This window comes from Eptatretus burgeri, chromosome 13 (assembly GCF_056783735.1).
Source record: "Eptatretus burgeri isolate ZD-2024b chromosome 13, Ebu_testis_v1, whole genome shotgun sequence".
Lineage (NCBI taxonomy): Eukaryota > Metazoa > Chordata > Myxini > Myxiniformes > Myxinidae > Eptatretus > Eptatretus burgeri.
In genome coordinates this window covers 60,310,626-60,328,125 of record NC_140973.1, presented here as the reverse complement: position 1 = coordinate 60,328,125, position 17,500 = coordinate 60,310,626, and the positions used below count along the sequence as shown (strand labels likewise).

At 41.8% G+C, this 17,500-nt stretch overlaps 1 protein-coding gene across 3 annotated transcripts in view; it reads left to right on the top strand.

Annotated features, from left to right (window-relative positions):
* The window catches only part of FLT1 (fms related receptor tyrosine kinase 1), a 139,979-nt gene that overhangs the window by 62,283 nt on the left and 60,196 nt on the right, over positions 1 to 17,500 (top strand). For all 3 annotated transcript variants that reach the window (XM_085852679.1, XM_085852680.1, XM_085852677.1), the window contains exons 11-16: positions 3,804 to 3,906; positions 4,032 to 4,140; positions 5,174 to 5,476; positions 9,167 to 9,313; positions 15,053 to 15,178; positions 17,114 to 17,217. In XM_085852679.1, coding sequence (XP_085708805.1) covers positions 3,804 to 3,906; positions 4,032 to 4,140; positions 5,174 to 5,476; positions 9,167 to 9,313; positions 15,053 to 15,178; positions 17,114 to 17,217 — 892 coding nt within the window. The remainder of the gene's footprint in view (positions 1 to 3,803; positions 3,907 to 4,031; positions 4,141 to 5,173; positions 5,477 to 9,166; positions 9,314 to 15,052; positions 15,179 to 17,113; positions 17,218 to 17,500) is intronic.

Genomic DNA, 17,500 nt, shown 5'->3' with positions numbered 1-17,500 from the left:
AGATGATTCCATATATTGGGTGGGGTTTTAAAAATTTATTTATTTATTTATTTCTCTTGACCACAATGTACTTTTTCTCTGTTGCAGATCTGTGGTGCGAGAATTATTTTTTATTGCTTTTTTCATTATTCTGTTTCCTTTTTTTTTGGAGAAACGTTTGCAGTACTGGTCTTCTGAAATATGCAAACATACCTCAGTTGGAATGGACTTGCAAATGTCTTTGATTCCATCTGAGAGATATCAAATCGCCCATCAATACTAAAGTGCACATGAAATGGAATAAACATTTACGTGTGTTTTTTGTCCTACGAGGCATTTGCTTCTCTCCAAAACAGTTTACTGAATAGGCTGCTTCTTCTGCAAATTTATTTAATTTGTCTTCCTTAATTTTTTTTTCCTTTTGAAAAAATGATTTTAAAATATTCTCAGTGCCTTGATCGTTTTTTTTTTTTTTTTTTTGGTTGTTTAAAAAAAAAAAAAAATGACAAAGACATCAGGGCAGGCTATTCCTGGGGCAACAGCATTTGGTAATGGTTTTCAACTGGCAGTTTAGGGTGAGCTGCTGATGATGAAAACCTGCCCTAATATCATTTCTAAGTTGAAAAATTGTCATGAAGCCTCAGAACTCGCAATCTAAGCCAGTACTTGTTGAAAACGTTAATCAAAGCTGCAGGCAAAGTGCATTCCAGAAAACTAGTTGGCAGATCACTGCCATCGACATGGCAAAAGGAGGCAAAGGAACAATCCACCATCCGAATAAAACTTTGGCTGGTGGATTGAACAGAGGAGACTGCGGCCCAAAATGGCAGGGCATATTCTACAATGCTGCATGCAAAGGCCATGTGTGGTTAGCTGAGGTGTGTCTAGAAGTGAAATTGCTTGACAAAGAATACCAATAGGGCCTCTGCTTTTCGACAAAAGGTTTATTTGAATGTCATTTCGGAGATATGATACAAACACTTGAGACTCGTCTGGTTTTGAAGGTCATCAGAGCAGTTCTTCGTTTTTACTAAGCAATGCAACTTAACTGCATGTCTCTTGATGTGTAAAACCAGAGGAATTTGCATGAAGAGTACTGCAAATGCTGCTAGTATAGGAGACTTGGCAAAAAGCAGAGTACCAGACCATGTGCAGTAAGAGACGATCCTGTGTGTTTTTCTTTTTTCTGTTTGTAGTTCGGGATACCCATTGGTGTGTCAGGACAAAGATATCCTATGAAGTACGATTGTCGCTGAAGGAATAATGGTAACCTATCATTATAACAATGGCTTTGGGGGTTTATTCAGTGAGGAGGATTCCCTGATGCATTTAAGAGGAAATTTTGAACTACAAACTTGCATCACCTATCAATCAGACCAGACAGATACTTCCTCTGTGCTGAAGGTCATTAACGAGCTGACTGGGTTATGACCGACCATCCAAAAGCAATATGTTAATTATTTGGAGTTCATTCGTAATACTTATTCCTCTGGATGCATTTGAACTCGTAACATCTGTAATGCCATTCCAGTGTCTTCACTACGATGATGAATCACCAAATCAGATTCTTCACACAATGTAGTCTTTCATGGTGACTATTCATTCACCTGTGATCGTACATACCATTTACCGTAAGGAGCGATTTGTGTTCAAGTCAGGATTATGATGTCAGTAAGGCCTATGACACATTTGCTCTATGGCGAGGATACGGCATCCGTACGCCCTCTGAATTGACAGAAACGTGCGGCGGCCGCAGAGTTTCTGCGGTGGCCTCAGGGTGGCCCTACGCTGTTTGGCTATCTTTTACGGGCCATAGGGGTCGCCGTGGAATTATAACGCGGAGTTATAACTTTTTTCATTTCTACATTCGCCGTAGCAATTCGACAAGCCGAAAAAAAATAAAAAAAATAAACCTGGTAAAAAAAAAATAATAATAAAAATGAACCCACTCGTAACCGTCCGTCTGGCCGCATGTTCGCCTTAGGGCCCCCCTGCGGTCGCCTTGCGGGCACCTTGAGGCTACCTTGCGTCTGCCTTGAAAATTCTATGGCCACCGCAGGGCCCCCTTAAGATCACCGTGTGGCATCAAATCAAAGACCGTACGGCAACCCCACATTTTTGGTCTCCACAATTTCTAAATACGCCGTGCGGCTCCCCGAAAAATAAAAACATATGTGACTGCTACATTGTGTGACCGTGGAAATACTGCAGCCACCGTATAATTGCTCGTGGCCGTAGATTTTGGCGACCCCATGGCCGCCGTGGCAAATGTGACTTAGGCCTTAGCGATCGCAAAAACCGAAGACAAAATTAAAATCGAAGTTAAAACGAACTCGTAACGTCGACTGAAGCAAAAATACTCCATTTCTCCACAGGAATTCACGGAATTATTTAATATTATTTTATCAAAGTCATAAAACCGTAATATTCGGCCATCCACAAACAATCTTTACACCATCCGACGGCTTAGCGAGTCAGGCATGTGACAATAATCTTTATTGGGATGAAAAATGACCTTTTAAACACCATCTTTATTGAAAACACGTCAGCGCGCACACGCAAAACCTTTACGTGACTCAACGACGCGTCTGCTCGAGCGCACTGCACCATGTGACGAGCCGTGACGCGGTGGGTGAAATATTTTTTTATACAATCTTAAAACGTCTCCAAAACATCCGATTTTTACCAGAATTTCAACAACCGAGTGTTAAGCGTCCTAAGCGATCACAAAAACCGAAGACAAAATTAAAATCGAAGTTAAAACGAACTCGTAACGTCGACCAAAGCAAAAACACTCCATTTCTCCACAGGAATTTACGGAATTATGTTTGACCTCATTGTGACCTTGACCTTTGACCGATTTTGACCAAAATCTAATCAGCGCTAGCCATCTCCCTCCTGAATCACATGGTGTAATTTGACATTGGTATCTTCTTCTGTTCTCGAGTTATCGTGCCTACAAACAAACACACAGAGGACGGAAGTCATCAATATACTTACGAAATCTTTAGATTTCGTAAGTAACAAACAGACAAACAAATAAACAGACAGAGAGGGGTGAAAACACATCCTCCTTCACCTTTGGTGGCAGAGGTAATAAACAAACTTATTTAAAGATACCTATGAAAGTGCATTGTGTTGCTAAATTCAACTGCAAATGAAATGTTCAATCAGTATCAAAGTGACGAGATTAAAGCATTGGGGTTACCTTAATATAGTGAGTGAGGCTGTAAGAAGGACATGCATCCTGTAAGCTTTTTAGTTCTACCAAACACCAGTTACCATGACGGGAAGTGTTGGCTCCACAGGCCCTCCCATCCCTCGGCCTTCCTGTTGTGTTCTTTTGCTTTGCGTTTTCCCATCGCTCGATCCCTCAACTCGCATAGTTTTTTTCCCTCCAGCCTGGGAATTTTGTTGCACGGGAAGCCCTTCATGTGAAACAGTAAATATTTTGTTTTATTTATTGATCTTCTGAAGTAAAGGAGATTTCTGCTTTGAACAGATGTCTTTCTTTGTCTTCTAATTATTTTGTTGTTGTTGTTGCTGTTCAGCAGCAAATTGTGAAACGCCGACTATTGCCGCCCTTGGAAATATGCCAGCACCAATAACATTGAGTGTTACAAATACAAACGGTGCAACTTTTCATCATTATCCTTGCAATGCAAAGCTTCATTTTTTTCATCAATGTGAAGGCCGAGTCGAGGCGGCTCCCTTGTGGCAATTCTTATTCCAGACTTTCGCAAGATCTGGAAATTGTGTTGAAGCCAACAAAAGGTAAAAATTTGTGTTGATTGTGACCAATAGTTTTTTTCTTTTTTTTTCAGCCACTTTCCTCAAAGTGACGGGTGGTGGGCACAGAAAAATAGCGGCAATGTTAACGGTGCTGTCCCCAACGTGTGGTTGAGCTTTCAAGGCTCTGAAAATAAGGTGGGATCGGATCCATGCGATTTAAATATTTTTGATCCATGCGGTAAATCAAAACATTAAGGCCTAAGGCGGGGATTGAACAGCCGCATGATGCCAAGTTGAAGTGCTGCTCTTGTTTTTGCCAGACACTCAGCACAATGGAAATCTACAATGCACAGTTTTCTGGCTGCTACCGCTGCGTGTCTCATAACTACTTGGGAAACGATTCCTTTGGGTTTGCGTTCTATGTCACGGGTGAGTGCCGACCGTAGCAATTGTGCCAATAAGTTGGTTTACTTAACCACCGCTCTGTACATCACTGTGGGCAGCACAATGTCTTTTGGTGGTGGAATTGCATACATTTACTGCCCATGTTTCAACGGGTTACCGGTTGTTCTTTTTGAGTCTCTTGGCCTTTTGCTGCCAGGCACCTTTTGTTGAAGATTCGAATGCATTCACGATATAAGCTATTAAATGTGTCACTTGCAGTATTTTATTTATTTATTATATCCGAAAATTGCCATATGTCTTGACTCGTATCTTGTTCTGGGACCGTTTTGAGAGCAGCAGTAGCTGGTGGACTTGTGCAGAACAATGATAAAGCCACAGACAATAGCGTCGGGTTCCTATGATCAATCAAATGCACATCGATTTGACGCTTTGTCTGGTTGCCAAAGTGGTGACTTCCTGCAGATGAATGCACACTATGAACTGGCCATTGTTTGCAATTGTTATGACATCCCGAGGACGAGTGGGATTATTAATTAAGAGTGATGTTCTCTTTTGGTGCCTGAATATTTATACAAGCTGAGACTTTGTGCTACGGTTGCCAACAATGTATAATCTCCCATGAACCTTTTGCTCAATGGGTCAGTGGTTCCAAAAGCGCAAGAAAGAAAAGAATGCCATAATTGAACGCCTTCATATTTGCATATCGTGCCAATGGTTTGAGTTCACAATGCTTTCGTGACAACGCCGTTGTGTTCATAAACCTGAAAATCTCAAGGGTTTGTTATTATGCTTATGTGAATTCCTCGCATGACTGCGTGGGTAATGTCCCCCTGCCGTTATCTGCCATCGTCTGCTTCCTGCCTTGACCTGGCAGTGATTGTGCAGTATAATAGTGGAATGTTTTTCTCCTATCTTTTGCTCTAGAGTCTCAACTTAACAGGTTGATATCATTGATGTCAAAGCGGAAACACTTCTGTTAAAATGTAGTAATTCAAATACCTCACAATTCTCGGGTTTCTCACTCAGTCATCACTCTTGCTGTTACTAATCTCTGCAGACGTCCCATCAGGCCTAAACATCCATCTCAGGGACTCGGGCCCAATGAGGGTGGTTGAGGGCGACCCGCTGAACTTAGAGTGTGCCGCCAACAAGCACCTGTTCTCTACTCCGCGCTGGTTTCTCCGCGAAGAAGTTCTCCACACCAACTTCACTGAGACGTCCCGGGAGGGCGATTACTCACTAATTTCTCAGCTGGACTTTGCAATGGCACAGCAGGTTCATGGAGGAGTGTACGAGTGTGAAGCTCGAAGTTGTCTTACTGGAATCCTTCACCGCACAAACTTTACACTCATTGTACAATGTGAGTTTTACTCTCCAATCATTACACCATATCATGGATCCTTTTTTGTGTGCTCATGCCAATTTTACTTGACGGTTGTGGATATACAATGTGCATTATTATTATTATTGTTATTATCCCCCTCCCCCCCCCCCCCCCGCTTTCCTCTTTCAAAAATGTCTATTCTCTGTCAGTGTGATACAGCCTGTATATTAGTGGATGAAGAGCATTAAATATCACCCAGCTTAAAAAGCTTGGGGCTGGCAAGATGGCCTAGAGGCATGCGCATTTGTCTATAAGCTGTCCAGCCTGGACTTGAATCTCATCCCAGCTGTAAACTGTCAATCCAGATTTTCACAGGAAGGTTGATTCATCAGTGTGTGTGCCATCCCTCAGATGGACATTAAACTAGGCATAGCCCATCTGCTGGCATTAGTTGATGGACATTAAAGACCCCATGGTGTCCTTCACAAAGAGTAGGTGACCTATCACTGGCACCCTGGACAAATTCCTAATTCCTGCACTAACTACTGCTGGGAAGGCAATGGCAAACCACCCAGTATAGCCCTTGCTCAGGAAGCTGCTTCACCAGCACCGATGCTCTGTGAAGAGTATGGTACATCAGAGAAAGAGAGAGCATAAAACGTTCAGCAGTCACTCCTGTTTCTGTGTCTGCCAGTGTACAATGTATATGTATGTTTATACTGTACATGTACAGCATGTCTAAAGGCCCGGTCACACCTTGACGTTTTAGCCAGCGATGGCAACGTATTAAAATGTATGTAAAACGCTGGCTGACGTTGAACTTTTGATGTTTTTTTTTTTAAGATTCGGACGTATTCATAACGAGTTGGTCGTATGCATAACATATTAGTAATGGACACAGAACGTTTCGCTGTCTTATAGATAACTTATACCAACGAATGCTGAACCTGTTGTTGGCCTACACAACCGATGCCCAACGATAGTCTAACTTCGGCATAGCGCGTTGCACGCATCGCCGACGATGTCGTGACGTAGCCTATTAAAAGGCTGACGCACAACGATTCGAATCATAACTGCCGTAGAAATGGAAGTGTCAACATCGCGGTCACACCTTGGCGATCTTGCCAGCGTATGCCGACCTAAGAAAAATGTGTCTAAAACGTTGGAGCACGTCAAATACGGTATGAGTAAGTTTGGTATACGTGAGTAGAACACTAAAGTACACTATCATACGTCGTAGTAAGTAGAGTACGTCAAGAAATTTTAAACATGTTCAAAATTTTACGACGTACTCGGCGTATGACACACGTTCCGCATGCGATGGGGATAAGTTTTACACACGATATGTGGACGCTTACACACGTCCACAAAGGCTACTTATAAGCTACTCATAAGTCGAAACACGTCGCGGTAATGTCTTTTTTACGCGAAACTTATTTCTAACTTATGTTTGACGTGCTTTGAACCAATTCTTTACGTAGTCCCAACACACATCGACGTATGTAGACGTATTCCAATGACGTCTTCCGGTCGACAAAAAAAAAAAATGAATGTGTTTCTAGCTTACAACTGCCATATAAAGACGTGTTCCCAGCGGTTTTGGGAATTGGTATATAAAAATGCTGCTCATAAAAGGGGAACCCAACAGTGTTTTCGAGTTCCTTTTTGAGTCGATGTCCATGTCAGCAGTAACAGTATCAGTATTAGTATTAGTATTAGTATTAGTAGTAGTTTGTTCATGTTGGCAGTAGTAGGTGAGTGTGAGGGGGAGGGTGTGGGTTATGATGGATCGTCCTTGCGTCCGCGTGTCCACGGGTAGGTTCATAGGCTGCCACTCAACGATTTAAATGGCTGCATCTCCACTATTGAAAGTAGACGCTTGCGCTCAACAATTGGATTTTTTTTTTACACTCAACGACTTTTAAACGGTACCACTCAACTATTTTCATTGTTTACAATGAACGATTTAAATTGCTGTCACTCGCCTTTGTTTTTTGACGCTGAGGTTTTGAAATTTGAAGCGTTTCTTCTGAACGTGTTAAAACGCTCAAACTCGACTATTTTAAATAGACGCTGTCGATGGACAATTGGAATCATAGCCAAGCTAGACATCGAAGTGTGAACATCCTCGTCATGCCGAAGAAAAGTTTGAAGAATGCTGCAAATAAGTGTCCTGGCCGTGGACGCTGACGCAAGGACGATCCATTATACCGACGTCTTTCAGCCCATGAGTAACTTAAAAGTAACGTCTGTCGATGTGTGGCAACGATCGCGTAACGTGCCAACAACACGTTAATCATAGGTTAGAAATAAGTTTCGGGTACGCTAAACATTACCTCGGCGTGTCTCAACTTATGATTAACTTACAAGTAGCATGTGTTGACGTCTGTCAACGATCGCAGACCGTGCATACAACTTGTGGCCAGCGTAGCGGAATGTGTGAGTCATACGCCGGCATACGTCGTGAAATTTCAAGCATGAAAAAATTTGAGGACAACCAAAAAGTACAACGTTTAAAGCCAGCGTACAACGACGTATGGCAGTGTTTTTCAGCGTGCTCTCAATGTTATCAAAACTTACCCATAACGTATTCAACGTGTGCCAGCATTTTAGAAAAAAAATTCAAAAATCGGCATACGTTGGCTAAAACGTCAAGGTGTGACCGGGCCTTAACAGGATTGTACAAATGTAGCACACTTACATTTTGATTGTTCAGTCTGGGTTTGATTCCTGATGTGATTATAAACTGCCGGATTCTGGCTTTGCAGGCATTACACCAGATTGTGCCGTCCCTCGGATCGATGTTAATACTGGCATTAGCTGGTGCAGGTTAAAGATCCCATGGTGTCTTTTACAAAGAGTAGATGAGTTATCTCCGGCACCCTGAACAACTTCAATTCCGCTCAAATCCTTTTTCAATTGAACGTCAGGCATAGCCAGCTGGTTCGTGAAAGACTTGACAAAAAAAAGTTCTGAGCCGACCCCACCAGAAGGTGGGGATAGTTTAGTCAATTTTGTAGTGGTGGTAGTCTTGCAGTAATATAAGATGTATAATATACAATATATATATATATATATATATATATATATATATATATATATATATATATATATATATATATATATATATATATATATATATATATATGATTTATTTTGAACCGTGAGGGGTGTCTGTGCAGTCATCCATTTCCTGTTTACGGTGGCTGCTTCCTGTGCTGCATTTGCAAATCTGCACATGCAGGCAAAGCTGAACACTCACTTTTGAAATGATGGGAGAACAGGCATACATAATGTTGTCAAATTTTATTTCACAAGCAGGATATTCTACACTCTTTTTCAACAAATCCAACCTCTGCCACCTGATGTTGCACCACCATTTTGTTGTGGGTGGTATTAGTAGTTCTGAGCTTTGAGTGAACACAATAAACCTTTTTTAAGTCCATGAAATAATTTAAATTGATAGGTTAACTTAAACTTTTCCTGTCACTGGGGACAGGTACTTTTGCTTCCTTTTTCTGTCAATGGGGAAATGTTTGTGATATATATATATATATATATATATATATATATATATATATATATATATATATATATATATATATATATATATATATATATATATATATATATATATATATATATATAACAAAAATGTATGATGGACAAAATATGTATCCGCAAGAAATCCATTTGATGTATTCTGTATGATCATGTTCCTTTCAGCTGAACAGTTTGTGTCCCTCCAGCGGAACCTCTCGGACATGACAGTAAACAGTGGTGACACTCTCGTGTTGCGATGTGATGTTACCGGCAGTCCTGTTCCCAATGTAACTTGGTACAAAGATGGACAACCACTCAATTCAGGGAAAGGTGAGTACAAAGGTCTCAGCACGAATATAATGCGACTTCGGGCAAAGAAAGGTATCTGCCATGCCTGGTCATATTGTCAGCGTGGCATTAAAAATCCTAAACAATAATTTAACTATATCTTCATTAATATCAATTCTAACAATGGTGTATGTTTTATTTGTAACTGCCCTGGTATGTTGATTTTGCTGGTAACTTAAAAAAGGAAGAAATTTGAAGTTGTCTGACATGGACTTGGTTTTTCAGTACAAGGTTGATACAATCCCTTTACTATACCAGATAAGTTCATCATAAAATGTATTGTGCACTTTGTGATAAAAGCATGACATTTTCTAGTGTTTCCACATACCCTAAAATTTATTCTCAGATGTGGAGTCATCTTGGATTTAACCTCTGATAACCTTTAGAGGTCAATGACCTTGGTCCATATTAACATGATCATAAATCCCTAAAATATATAGTTTTATGTGAGTTTCTGTATTTCTGTGTCCTGAAACATATTTTTATCAGTACAAATGATTTACGTAGAAGGGAAATCGAGTTTTATCATAAGTGATTCATAGCCTTTGCTTTTATGCATATCGGCTCTGTGGTTTCCAATTGCATGCTAGAGAAAATAGATCTTTAATGTTGGATTAATCAGAAAACTGGACAGTGGGCTCAGTCAAGGTAAACATTGAAATCTCAGTAAGAAGACTATTTTCTCAATAAAAAATCACCTCATTAACATGAAAAGAATAACTCATAAGCACATCACAATGATGTCAACATACTTGTAAATGTACAACTGCAGAGTGTGGTGAGTTGAAAAGACCAATAGTGGAGATGATCAGAGGTCATTAACTTCTCGGGTTCATCATTGTAGTTAACGTATGGTATCTTCTACATTATTATGAGTGCAATATGTACTCTGTGGGGCAGAACAACATCAAGACTCAAATAAATAGTTTATTTTTTGTCATTTCAACATGTACATTACAATTCAGGGGTATAGGCAAATGTAAGTCAGCATTGTTTGAGGTCACGGACCTCGATGTTTAAAGAGGTCAAACATCACTTTTGAAAACAATCTGTAGACATCTGCAGGACACAGACAAACATAACTAGAACTACGTTGTCGATGGCACACCATCGCATATTCCCGCGCACACTGCTTTGTCCCATTAACGCAGGGTGAAATTTTATCTTGCAAAATGGATTGACTATTCTTTTCTATTTGATATGCTTTATGACCAAAGACTTACTATGTTTACTAAATCAGAAGTCATTGCAAGCATGCCAACATTTCATGAAACATTAATTTAACACTGTCCAGCAATTTAGAACTGTGCATCAATTTAATCATAGGAATGAACTGTGTATAATATTAATTATAATTATTCATAATCAATTAGATGAATAAAGTAAAACCTGTTACTGTTTGTCACTCATGGGGGCCACATAAGTAAGTTCTTTATAAAATAATTTACCATGTACAAAAAAAATCAGCCCCCATGACCCCACCCCCTCTGGCCCGGCCCCTAGGGGTCATATCAAAAATCCGACAGTGTTGTGCACTTCCCCATACATATATCTACTATGTCCCAAAGTTTCAAGTTCCTATTTCAAACGGTGTAGGAGGAGTTCCAGGGTAAGACAGACGGATGGACGGACGGAGGAGACAATCACAATATTCCCGCTTTTCTTCGAAAGCGCAGGAATAATAATCATATAAAAATTGTTTAGAGATTTGTGATCATGTTATTATCATACATGGTGCGAAAATAGGAAATTGTTGTCCAGGGTCATTGACCTCTCAAGGTCATACTCGTCAAATCCAACATGGCTCCACATATGAAAATAAAAGTATTTAGAGACACTGTAGGAAATTTCATGTTTATATCTCAAAGTGCACAATTTTATGGCTTATCAGTGCTGCAACCTGTTTAAACTGATGGTAACTTGGTATTACCACAACAAAGTTCTTATGCTTTTCCACAAAGTCTCAAAATAAATGGTTCACTATTTTGAATGGTAAATCCTTTTTTCACCTCTTTCCCCTCCCCCCCCTCCTTTTTCACTTCTCCCCCTCCCTCCCCTTTCACCCATCCACACTATCCTTTTTCACCAATAACCCTCCTTTTCTTTACCTCTCCCACCCTGTTTGTCACCTCTTCCCCCCTCCCCTCCTCCATCTGTAACCAATGAAAGTAACAAGCCAAGACATTCAGCTTTGTCAAGAGAGATCCCAATGATTTTGAAGGCCTTGTTTTCCACAGCATCTTAGAAAGCCAAGGTGTGAGGCAGGGGTGCCAGCTCAAAGGGGGAGAGCAGTACTTCAGCAAGCTGAAAATTAAAGCCCTGTAGGTTGTCAAAAGTTAAGATTGGCCAAGGAAAGACCTTGCAGGATGAAGCATGCCCAGTCAGTGGCTGGCTTTGGATGCAGTCTTGGAAATATGGTCTGCTCAAGAAAGATCATGGCTGATGGTGAGACCCAAAAGTTTGAGTGACTTAACCTCTTCAAGTGGTTTGTTTAGGAAGTAGCTAGACATACAGTAGTTTAGTAGTTTGCCAGACTTTCTTTTGGAGAGACAGGGTGAGCGTATGGGATTTGTTGGGGTTGAAAGACATTCCAAGTCTTAGAACAGCTCCTGATTCTATCAAGATCTGCAGAAAGGGAGGAGGCTACTTCCTAGCTGTCTGAAGGATGAGAAATGATACAGAAGAGTGTGGAATCATCAACAAAGAGATGAGCAGGATTTTTCAGGGAATCATAAAGGTTGATGAAGATGAACAAGACTGGGCCCAATACACTGCTTTGGGGCACTCCAGCCTTGACAGGGAGAGGAGATGAGAGAATCCTGTTAAGAGCTACATGCTGAATATGGGAGAGGAGGAAATCCTTGATCCATGAGAGGAGGTGGTTTTGAATGCCATAAGCTTTTTAATTTTTTTTTTTTTAATCTCCCATTCCTCACTCCCAATATTTCTCCTGTGTACCGCCCCTCACCTTTTTCACACCTCTCCCCACCCCTTTTTCTCGCTTATCCTGACCCCTTTTTCCCCTCACCTCTTCCCACACCCTTTTCTGGCCTCTTCCCAGCCCCTTTTTCTTACCTCTCACCTATCTCCACACCAACTTTTTCTCTTCTCCCACCCTCCCCACATTTTCTCCTCTCTTTTCTTTCTAAATTTATTTTCCTGTTCTGTTTCATTGCAAAGAAAAACTTTCCCTATCCATATCTTCTCAAGGGGCAGGATGACCGAGAGGTACATATGTTGCGGGGCCGGGACGTCGGCCGTGGTCCGTCCGCTGGATGGAGCCACAAGTCGGCTCGACCGATCGCCCGGAATTCAGATTGTCGCCCCGGATAAGTCCGGAGTCGATGGGTCCTTTGTTTTGGACTGTGAAGCATCAATATTTCCACCACGTGGCAATCTACCGAGTCTTCACACCCTCGACAGAACTCGTATGGAAACGAGCCGCTTAGCGCGCTCGTTCCGTGTGCGATTCCGAGGTTTAATCGCCGAGAACCGTCGGTCCAGATGTCTCCTTACGGCGGCACAACAGCCTCGCTAATTTTCCCCAGCACGCGACGCGCTTAGTCAATGCAAGAATGGACACGAACGAGCTGAAAACATTGAACAAATGGGGGTTTATTTAGAATGCAATGGGGGGGAATGAGGGGAGCACATAAGGCAGAGCTATACCGAATATAAGGAATTGCAATTATATACAGCACAAAGCACTTGTACAATTCACTACTTACTGACTGGCGCCACAAACACACATACGCACACACCCAAAAATGATCGGACCAGATGGTCTTTATTGAGACCTATCTCAGACCTGCCCGCCTCGTGCGGTCTTCAAGGACCAGGTCCTTGGGGCCGAACTGGACCCCTAGCATGATCCGGACGATCCAAGTGAGCGAAAGCTGGCGGGAGAAGACCCTCCATGCGCAGACACTTTTCAGAACTTGTGCGCGACCAGAACGACAGGAGAACCACGCACAGAACCACGAACCAACCCAACGAACGTGCAGACCACGCCTATATTTATAACCCCCGCTTCGGGGGGGGCGCCTCCTCACGACCCTCCCTCTCTCACTGGCTGGTTTTGGCGTGCAAAATCGCTCTTCGTCTCTCTCGCTCGCCAAAACAGGCGGCAATCTCCTTGATTGGCCTGGGACGTGGTGACGTCACGCGGAGCCCTTTCCTCCGGTCGTGGGATCCGATTGGCCGGGCAACGGTCACCTCACACGTTGCATGCTGATTGTTCGAGGAAGTTTTGCTCAGCTCAACTGGAAGCTGAGCAACATGTTTCTGCAGGGGCTCCGCCCACCCATGACGTCGGCCAGAGCGAAGTGAAGGCGAGGATGATGCGGTGTGGTCGACGTTGATGTTGGTGGTGTAAAAATAAACGAAAAATAACTCCACAGTGCTGGAACATTTAATTACCCATTAGACTCGGGTCGGGACCCTAACTGGCAACATGTACTGACTGATATAACTGATCTAAAGGACCTGTATGTTGTGTGCTCATGGCTTCCAGATTCGCAACACATACACTTGCCTCTAAGCTGTCTAGCCTGGGTTTGAATTCCGACCCAGTGATAAACTGTCATCCCGATGTTTCACAGACAGGGTGTTTCATCAATGTGTGTACTGTCTCTCAAATGGATGTTATCTAGGATTCCCGTCTGCTGGCATTATTTGGTGGCTTTAAATATCCCACGGTGTCTTTTGTCAAGAGTAGGTTAGCTATCACCAGCACCCTGAACAAATGATAAATTCCTGCCTGAACTACAAGGCAATGGCAAACCACCTGGTATAACCCTTGCTCGAGACGCTGCATCTGTGGCACCAACACTCTGTGAAGACTATGGAGAGAGATAGAGATAGAGAACAGAAGGGAAGGACCACATTTAATCTGCTTCAACATAGCAGGAGACTTCATTGCAAAGCCAATTTATATTTATTTTACATGTTTATTACCTCCACCACCAAAGGTGAAGGAGGTTATGTTTTCACCCCTTTCTGTCTGTTTGTTTGTCTGTCTATGTGCAGGATATCCCAAAAGTTGTGGATGGATCCGGATGAAATTTTGTGGACAGGTTTGGTGTGTGACAAGGACGAACTGATTAGATTTTGGTGAAGATTCGGATCTGGATCCGACTACTAGAATTTTTTGAAATGATTCTTCACCATTGAGAGATGGGGCCAAAAACGATATATAGAATGATATTAAAAAAATTTATTGGGTCCGATATGTTCTTGTGGATAAGGCATTACGTGGCAGAGCTATGCACTCTACCTGGAGTGCATAGTTCGTGGTGCCCTACTAGTGCCCTTCTATACCGAGTATCCTTCTAGTTTCAATTGTGATGTATTCATTTTTGGCTGCCACAAACCTTCCCCCATATTTTCTAAGCCCAAGAACCTTATTCCCATTGGAAATTGGTTTTAACTATCGTGGTTTTGAATATCGCGGCATTTCCCAGGAACGTAACCCCCACAATATTTATGGGTTTCCTGTTATAACATGATATCTGAAAAAGTTATGGACATATTTGGACGAAATTTGGTGGATGAATTGGGTAGTTGATAAGAACAAGCTGATTAGATTTTGCTGAAGGTATGGATGCAGATCTGGCCTGTCATTGTGATATGAAGTGTAAACTGTCCAGCCTGACAGAGGTATTCTCGTTTATTCTGTAAGTTTCTTCTATGGCTCGTAATTCCTGTCTTCTTTCTCCTCAGCAATCAACATTGATCAAGGTGTCCTCCGCATTGATAGGGTCAAGGAGGAAGAGGCAGGAGAGTACCTTTGCATCGCTGTAAACCGCCTTGGAGCTGTGGAAAGCAAAGCTGTGGTTACCGTCAAAGGTTGGAATTGGAGATATTTTTGTAAATCATCTTCTTTTATCTTCTGTTTTTATCCCCCGCCGCGTGGCGGAAGGGGGATATTGTTGTCACCCAGGTCGTCTGGCTGTCCGTCCGGATGTCCGTCCGTCCGTCCGTCCGGGCGTCAACATTTATAGCTGTGAGTGCGATAACTCATAAACTCTTCGCCATATCGATTTGAAATCTGGGTCACACATGTACCACCTAAAAAGGAAGAACCTTATTGATTTTGGGCGTGGCCGGATCCAAGATGGCCGACTGGGGCAGCCACCTTGAAAAAAAAGTTTTTTGTAATAAATGGAAAACCGCTTATCTGATTTCAATTATTTTTGGTTACTACGTTCCTCACCCCTGGGGAACATTTTTGAGATGATGACCAAATGGTGTCTTGTTTCCAATTCACCTCCCTCATTATCTGGAATATGTATGACCTTTTTCATTCAATGGCGGGGGATTCCTCATCTCTGATGGCATATTTATTTTATCTATTTATAAATAAAAGCGAAAGTGGCTGTATGTGTTTATGTCTGGTAACTACTCCGAGACCCTTGGGCCGATCTACACCAAATTTTTAGGGTCCACTCTGGGGGTCACTACTTGGGTGTTCCGTGAAATATTTTGATTTTCAAATTTATATTTTTTCGAATTTCTCATAGGTGTCATTATTTGCATTATTTTTTTTCTTCATTATTGTGGACCAGTCTCATCACTTTGTCTGCTAAATACTCCAAGACCAAGGACCATAAATAGATAGGATGGGAAATTCCTATTACGCATGTATGAGCCAGAATTGTCTCCCTTTCATTAAAAGTCCCATGAACAACTGGATCACGTGATGTTTCAAGTATACCGCAGAACATCAAAAACAAAAAGTCGATTAATTAACATTTGTGATAGAAATATGTCCATATCAGTGTTTGCAATCAGACAGTATTACAAAAATCTGGCCAATCACTGAAGGTTACTGGCTTACATCTGTTTTTCACATGGTCAACTACAGTATATATTGGCTGCTGTCGAAGGCATTATGTTTTCGGATTGTCTGCGTGGCTGTTTGTCCATCCATGCTTGCATAGCAGATTTTCGTTACCTTGATAACTTGTGAATTACTGAAGGGATTCCAACCAGACTTGGCAAAAGTATGAACTGTAATCCAAAGATGTGCTGATTCGATTTTAGGTTCACAAGGTCGATTGTCATGTGACCTCTAATTGAAAATCTTTGTTACCACAATAACTTGTGAACCAGAGAATGGAGTTCATCCAAACTTGGTGTAATTGTGGACTGTGATACAAAGATGAACCGATTCAATTTTGGGTTCAACAGGTCAAAAGTCGTGTGCCCTTTGAAAAACATTCTACAGATCAAAACTCGAGCTTGAAGCTTCTGATGTTTTCTCTCTTCTGTCTCTGTCTCTGTCTCTGTCTCTCTGTCTCACATCAAACGTAACAGTGGGTTGACATCTAACATGGGGGAAGGCATATCCATTGATGGATTCACATCACATTCTATTTTCCAGTTACATATGCATTTAGGGAGGAATTTTATCCCCTCCCATATGTTCCCACATGCCTCCCTCTCTCCTTTTATTCTGAACTCTCAAAATTCCTTCCCTTCTGTCCCCACGACTCCTACAAACTCCCTTTTCTCTCCTTATCTCTCCTTTTTAGTCCCTCAAATTAAAGAGTGATGAATGGCACTGGATTGTTCAGATTTGACCTTCCTTTTGAAACGCACATCCAAGTGCAGACAAAACTGCACTTTTACTTGATAAACCATCACAGTGCGTCGTGAAACCACATGCATAATTGGTGAGGTTTGTCCTCTGTGAGGAAGAGATAATGTAATAGGCAATTGAAACTACTGGTAAACATTTGGAGATTACTGTTGAGACTTCCTTGTTCTATTTTTGTACAGGAACACATGACCAGTCTAACCTCACCATAGTCCTGCTCTGTACTGGTGTCATCGGGATCCTGCTGTGGCTCCTCCTTGTACTGTTCATCCGGAGGATCAGACAGGTAATGGATGATTTGTGGTGAATTGCTCCATGAGCCCAACTTGAGTGGTGAAACTACACGTTCCACATTATTTATACAAACCGATGAGCGGTTCATGTCTCCAATGGGTTGTTGATGTGAAACCTATGTAAATTTCCCGGCCCCACATGCCTCATTCCACCTCAACTCATTCTGCGCAGCGGATCAGGAAATCATAGAAGTCAAAAACAAAAGCGAGAATTGCTTTGTAATACATGTCCCCTGTTCGGTCTATTCGGCAAAATAAAAGGAAAAGCAATTTCTA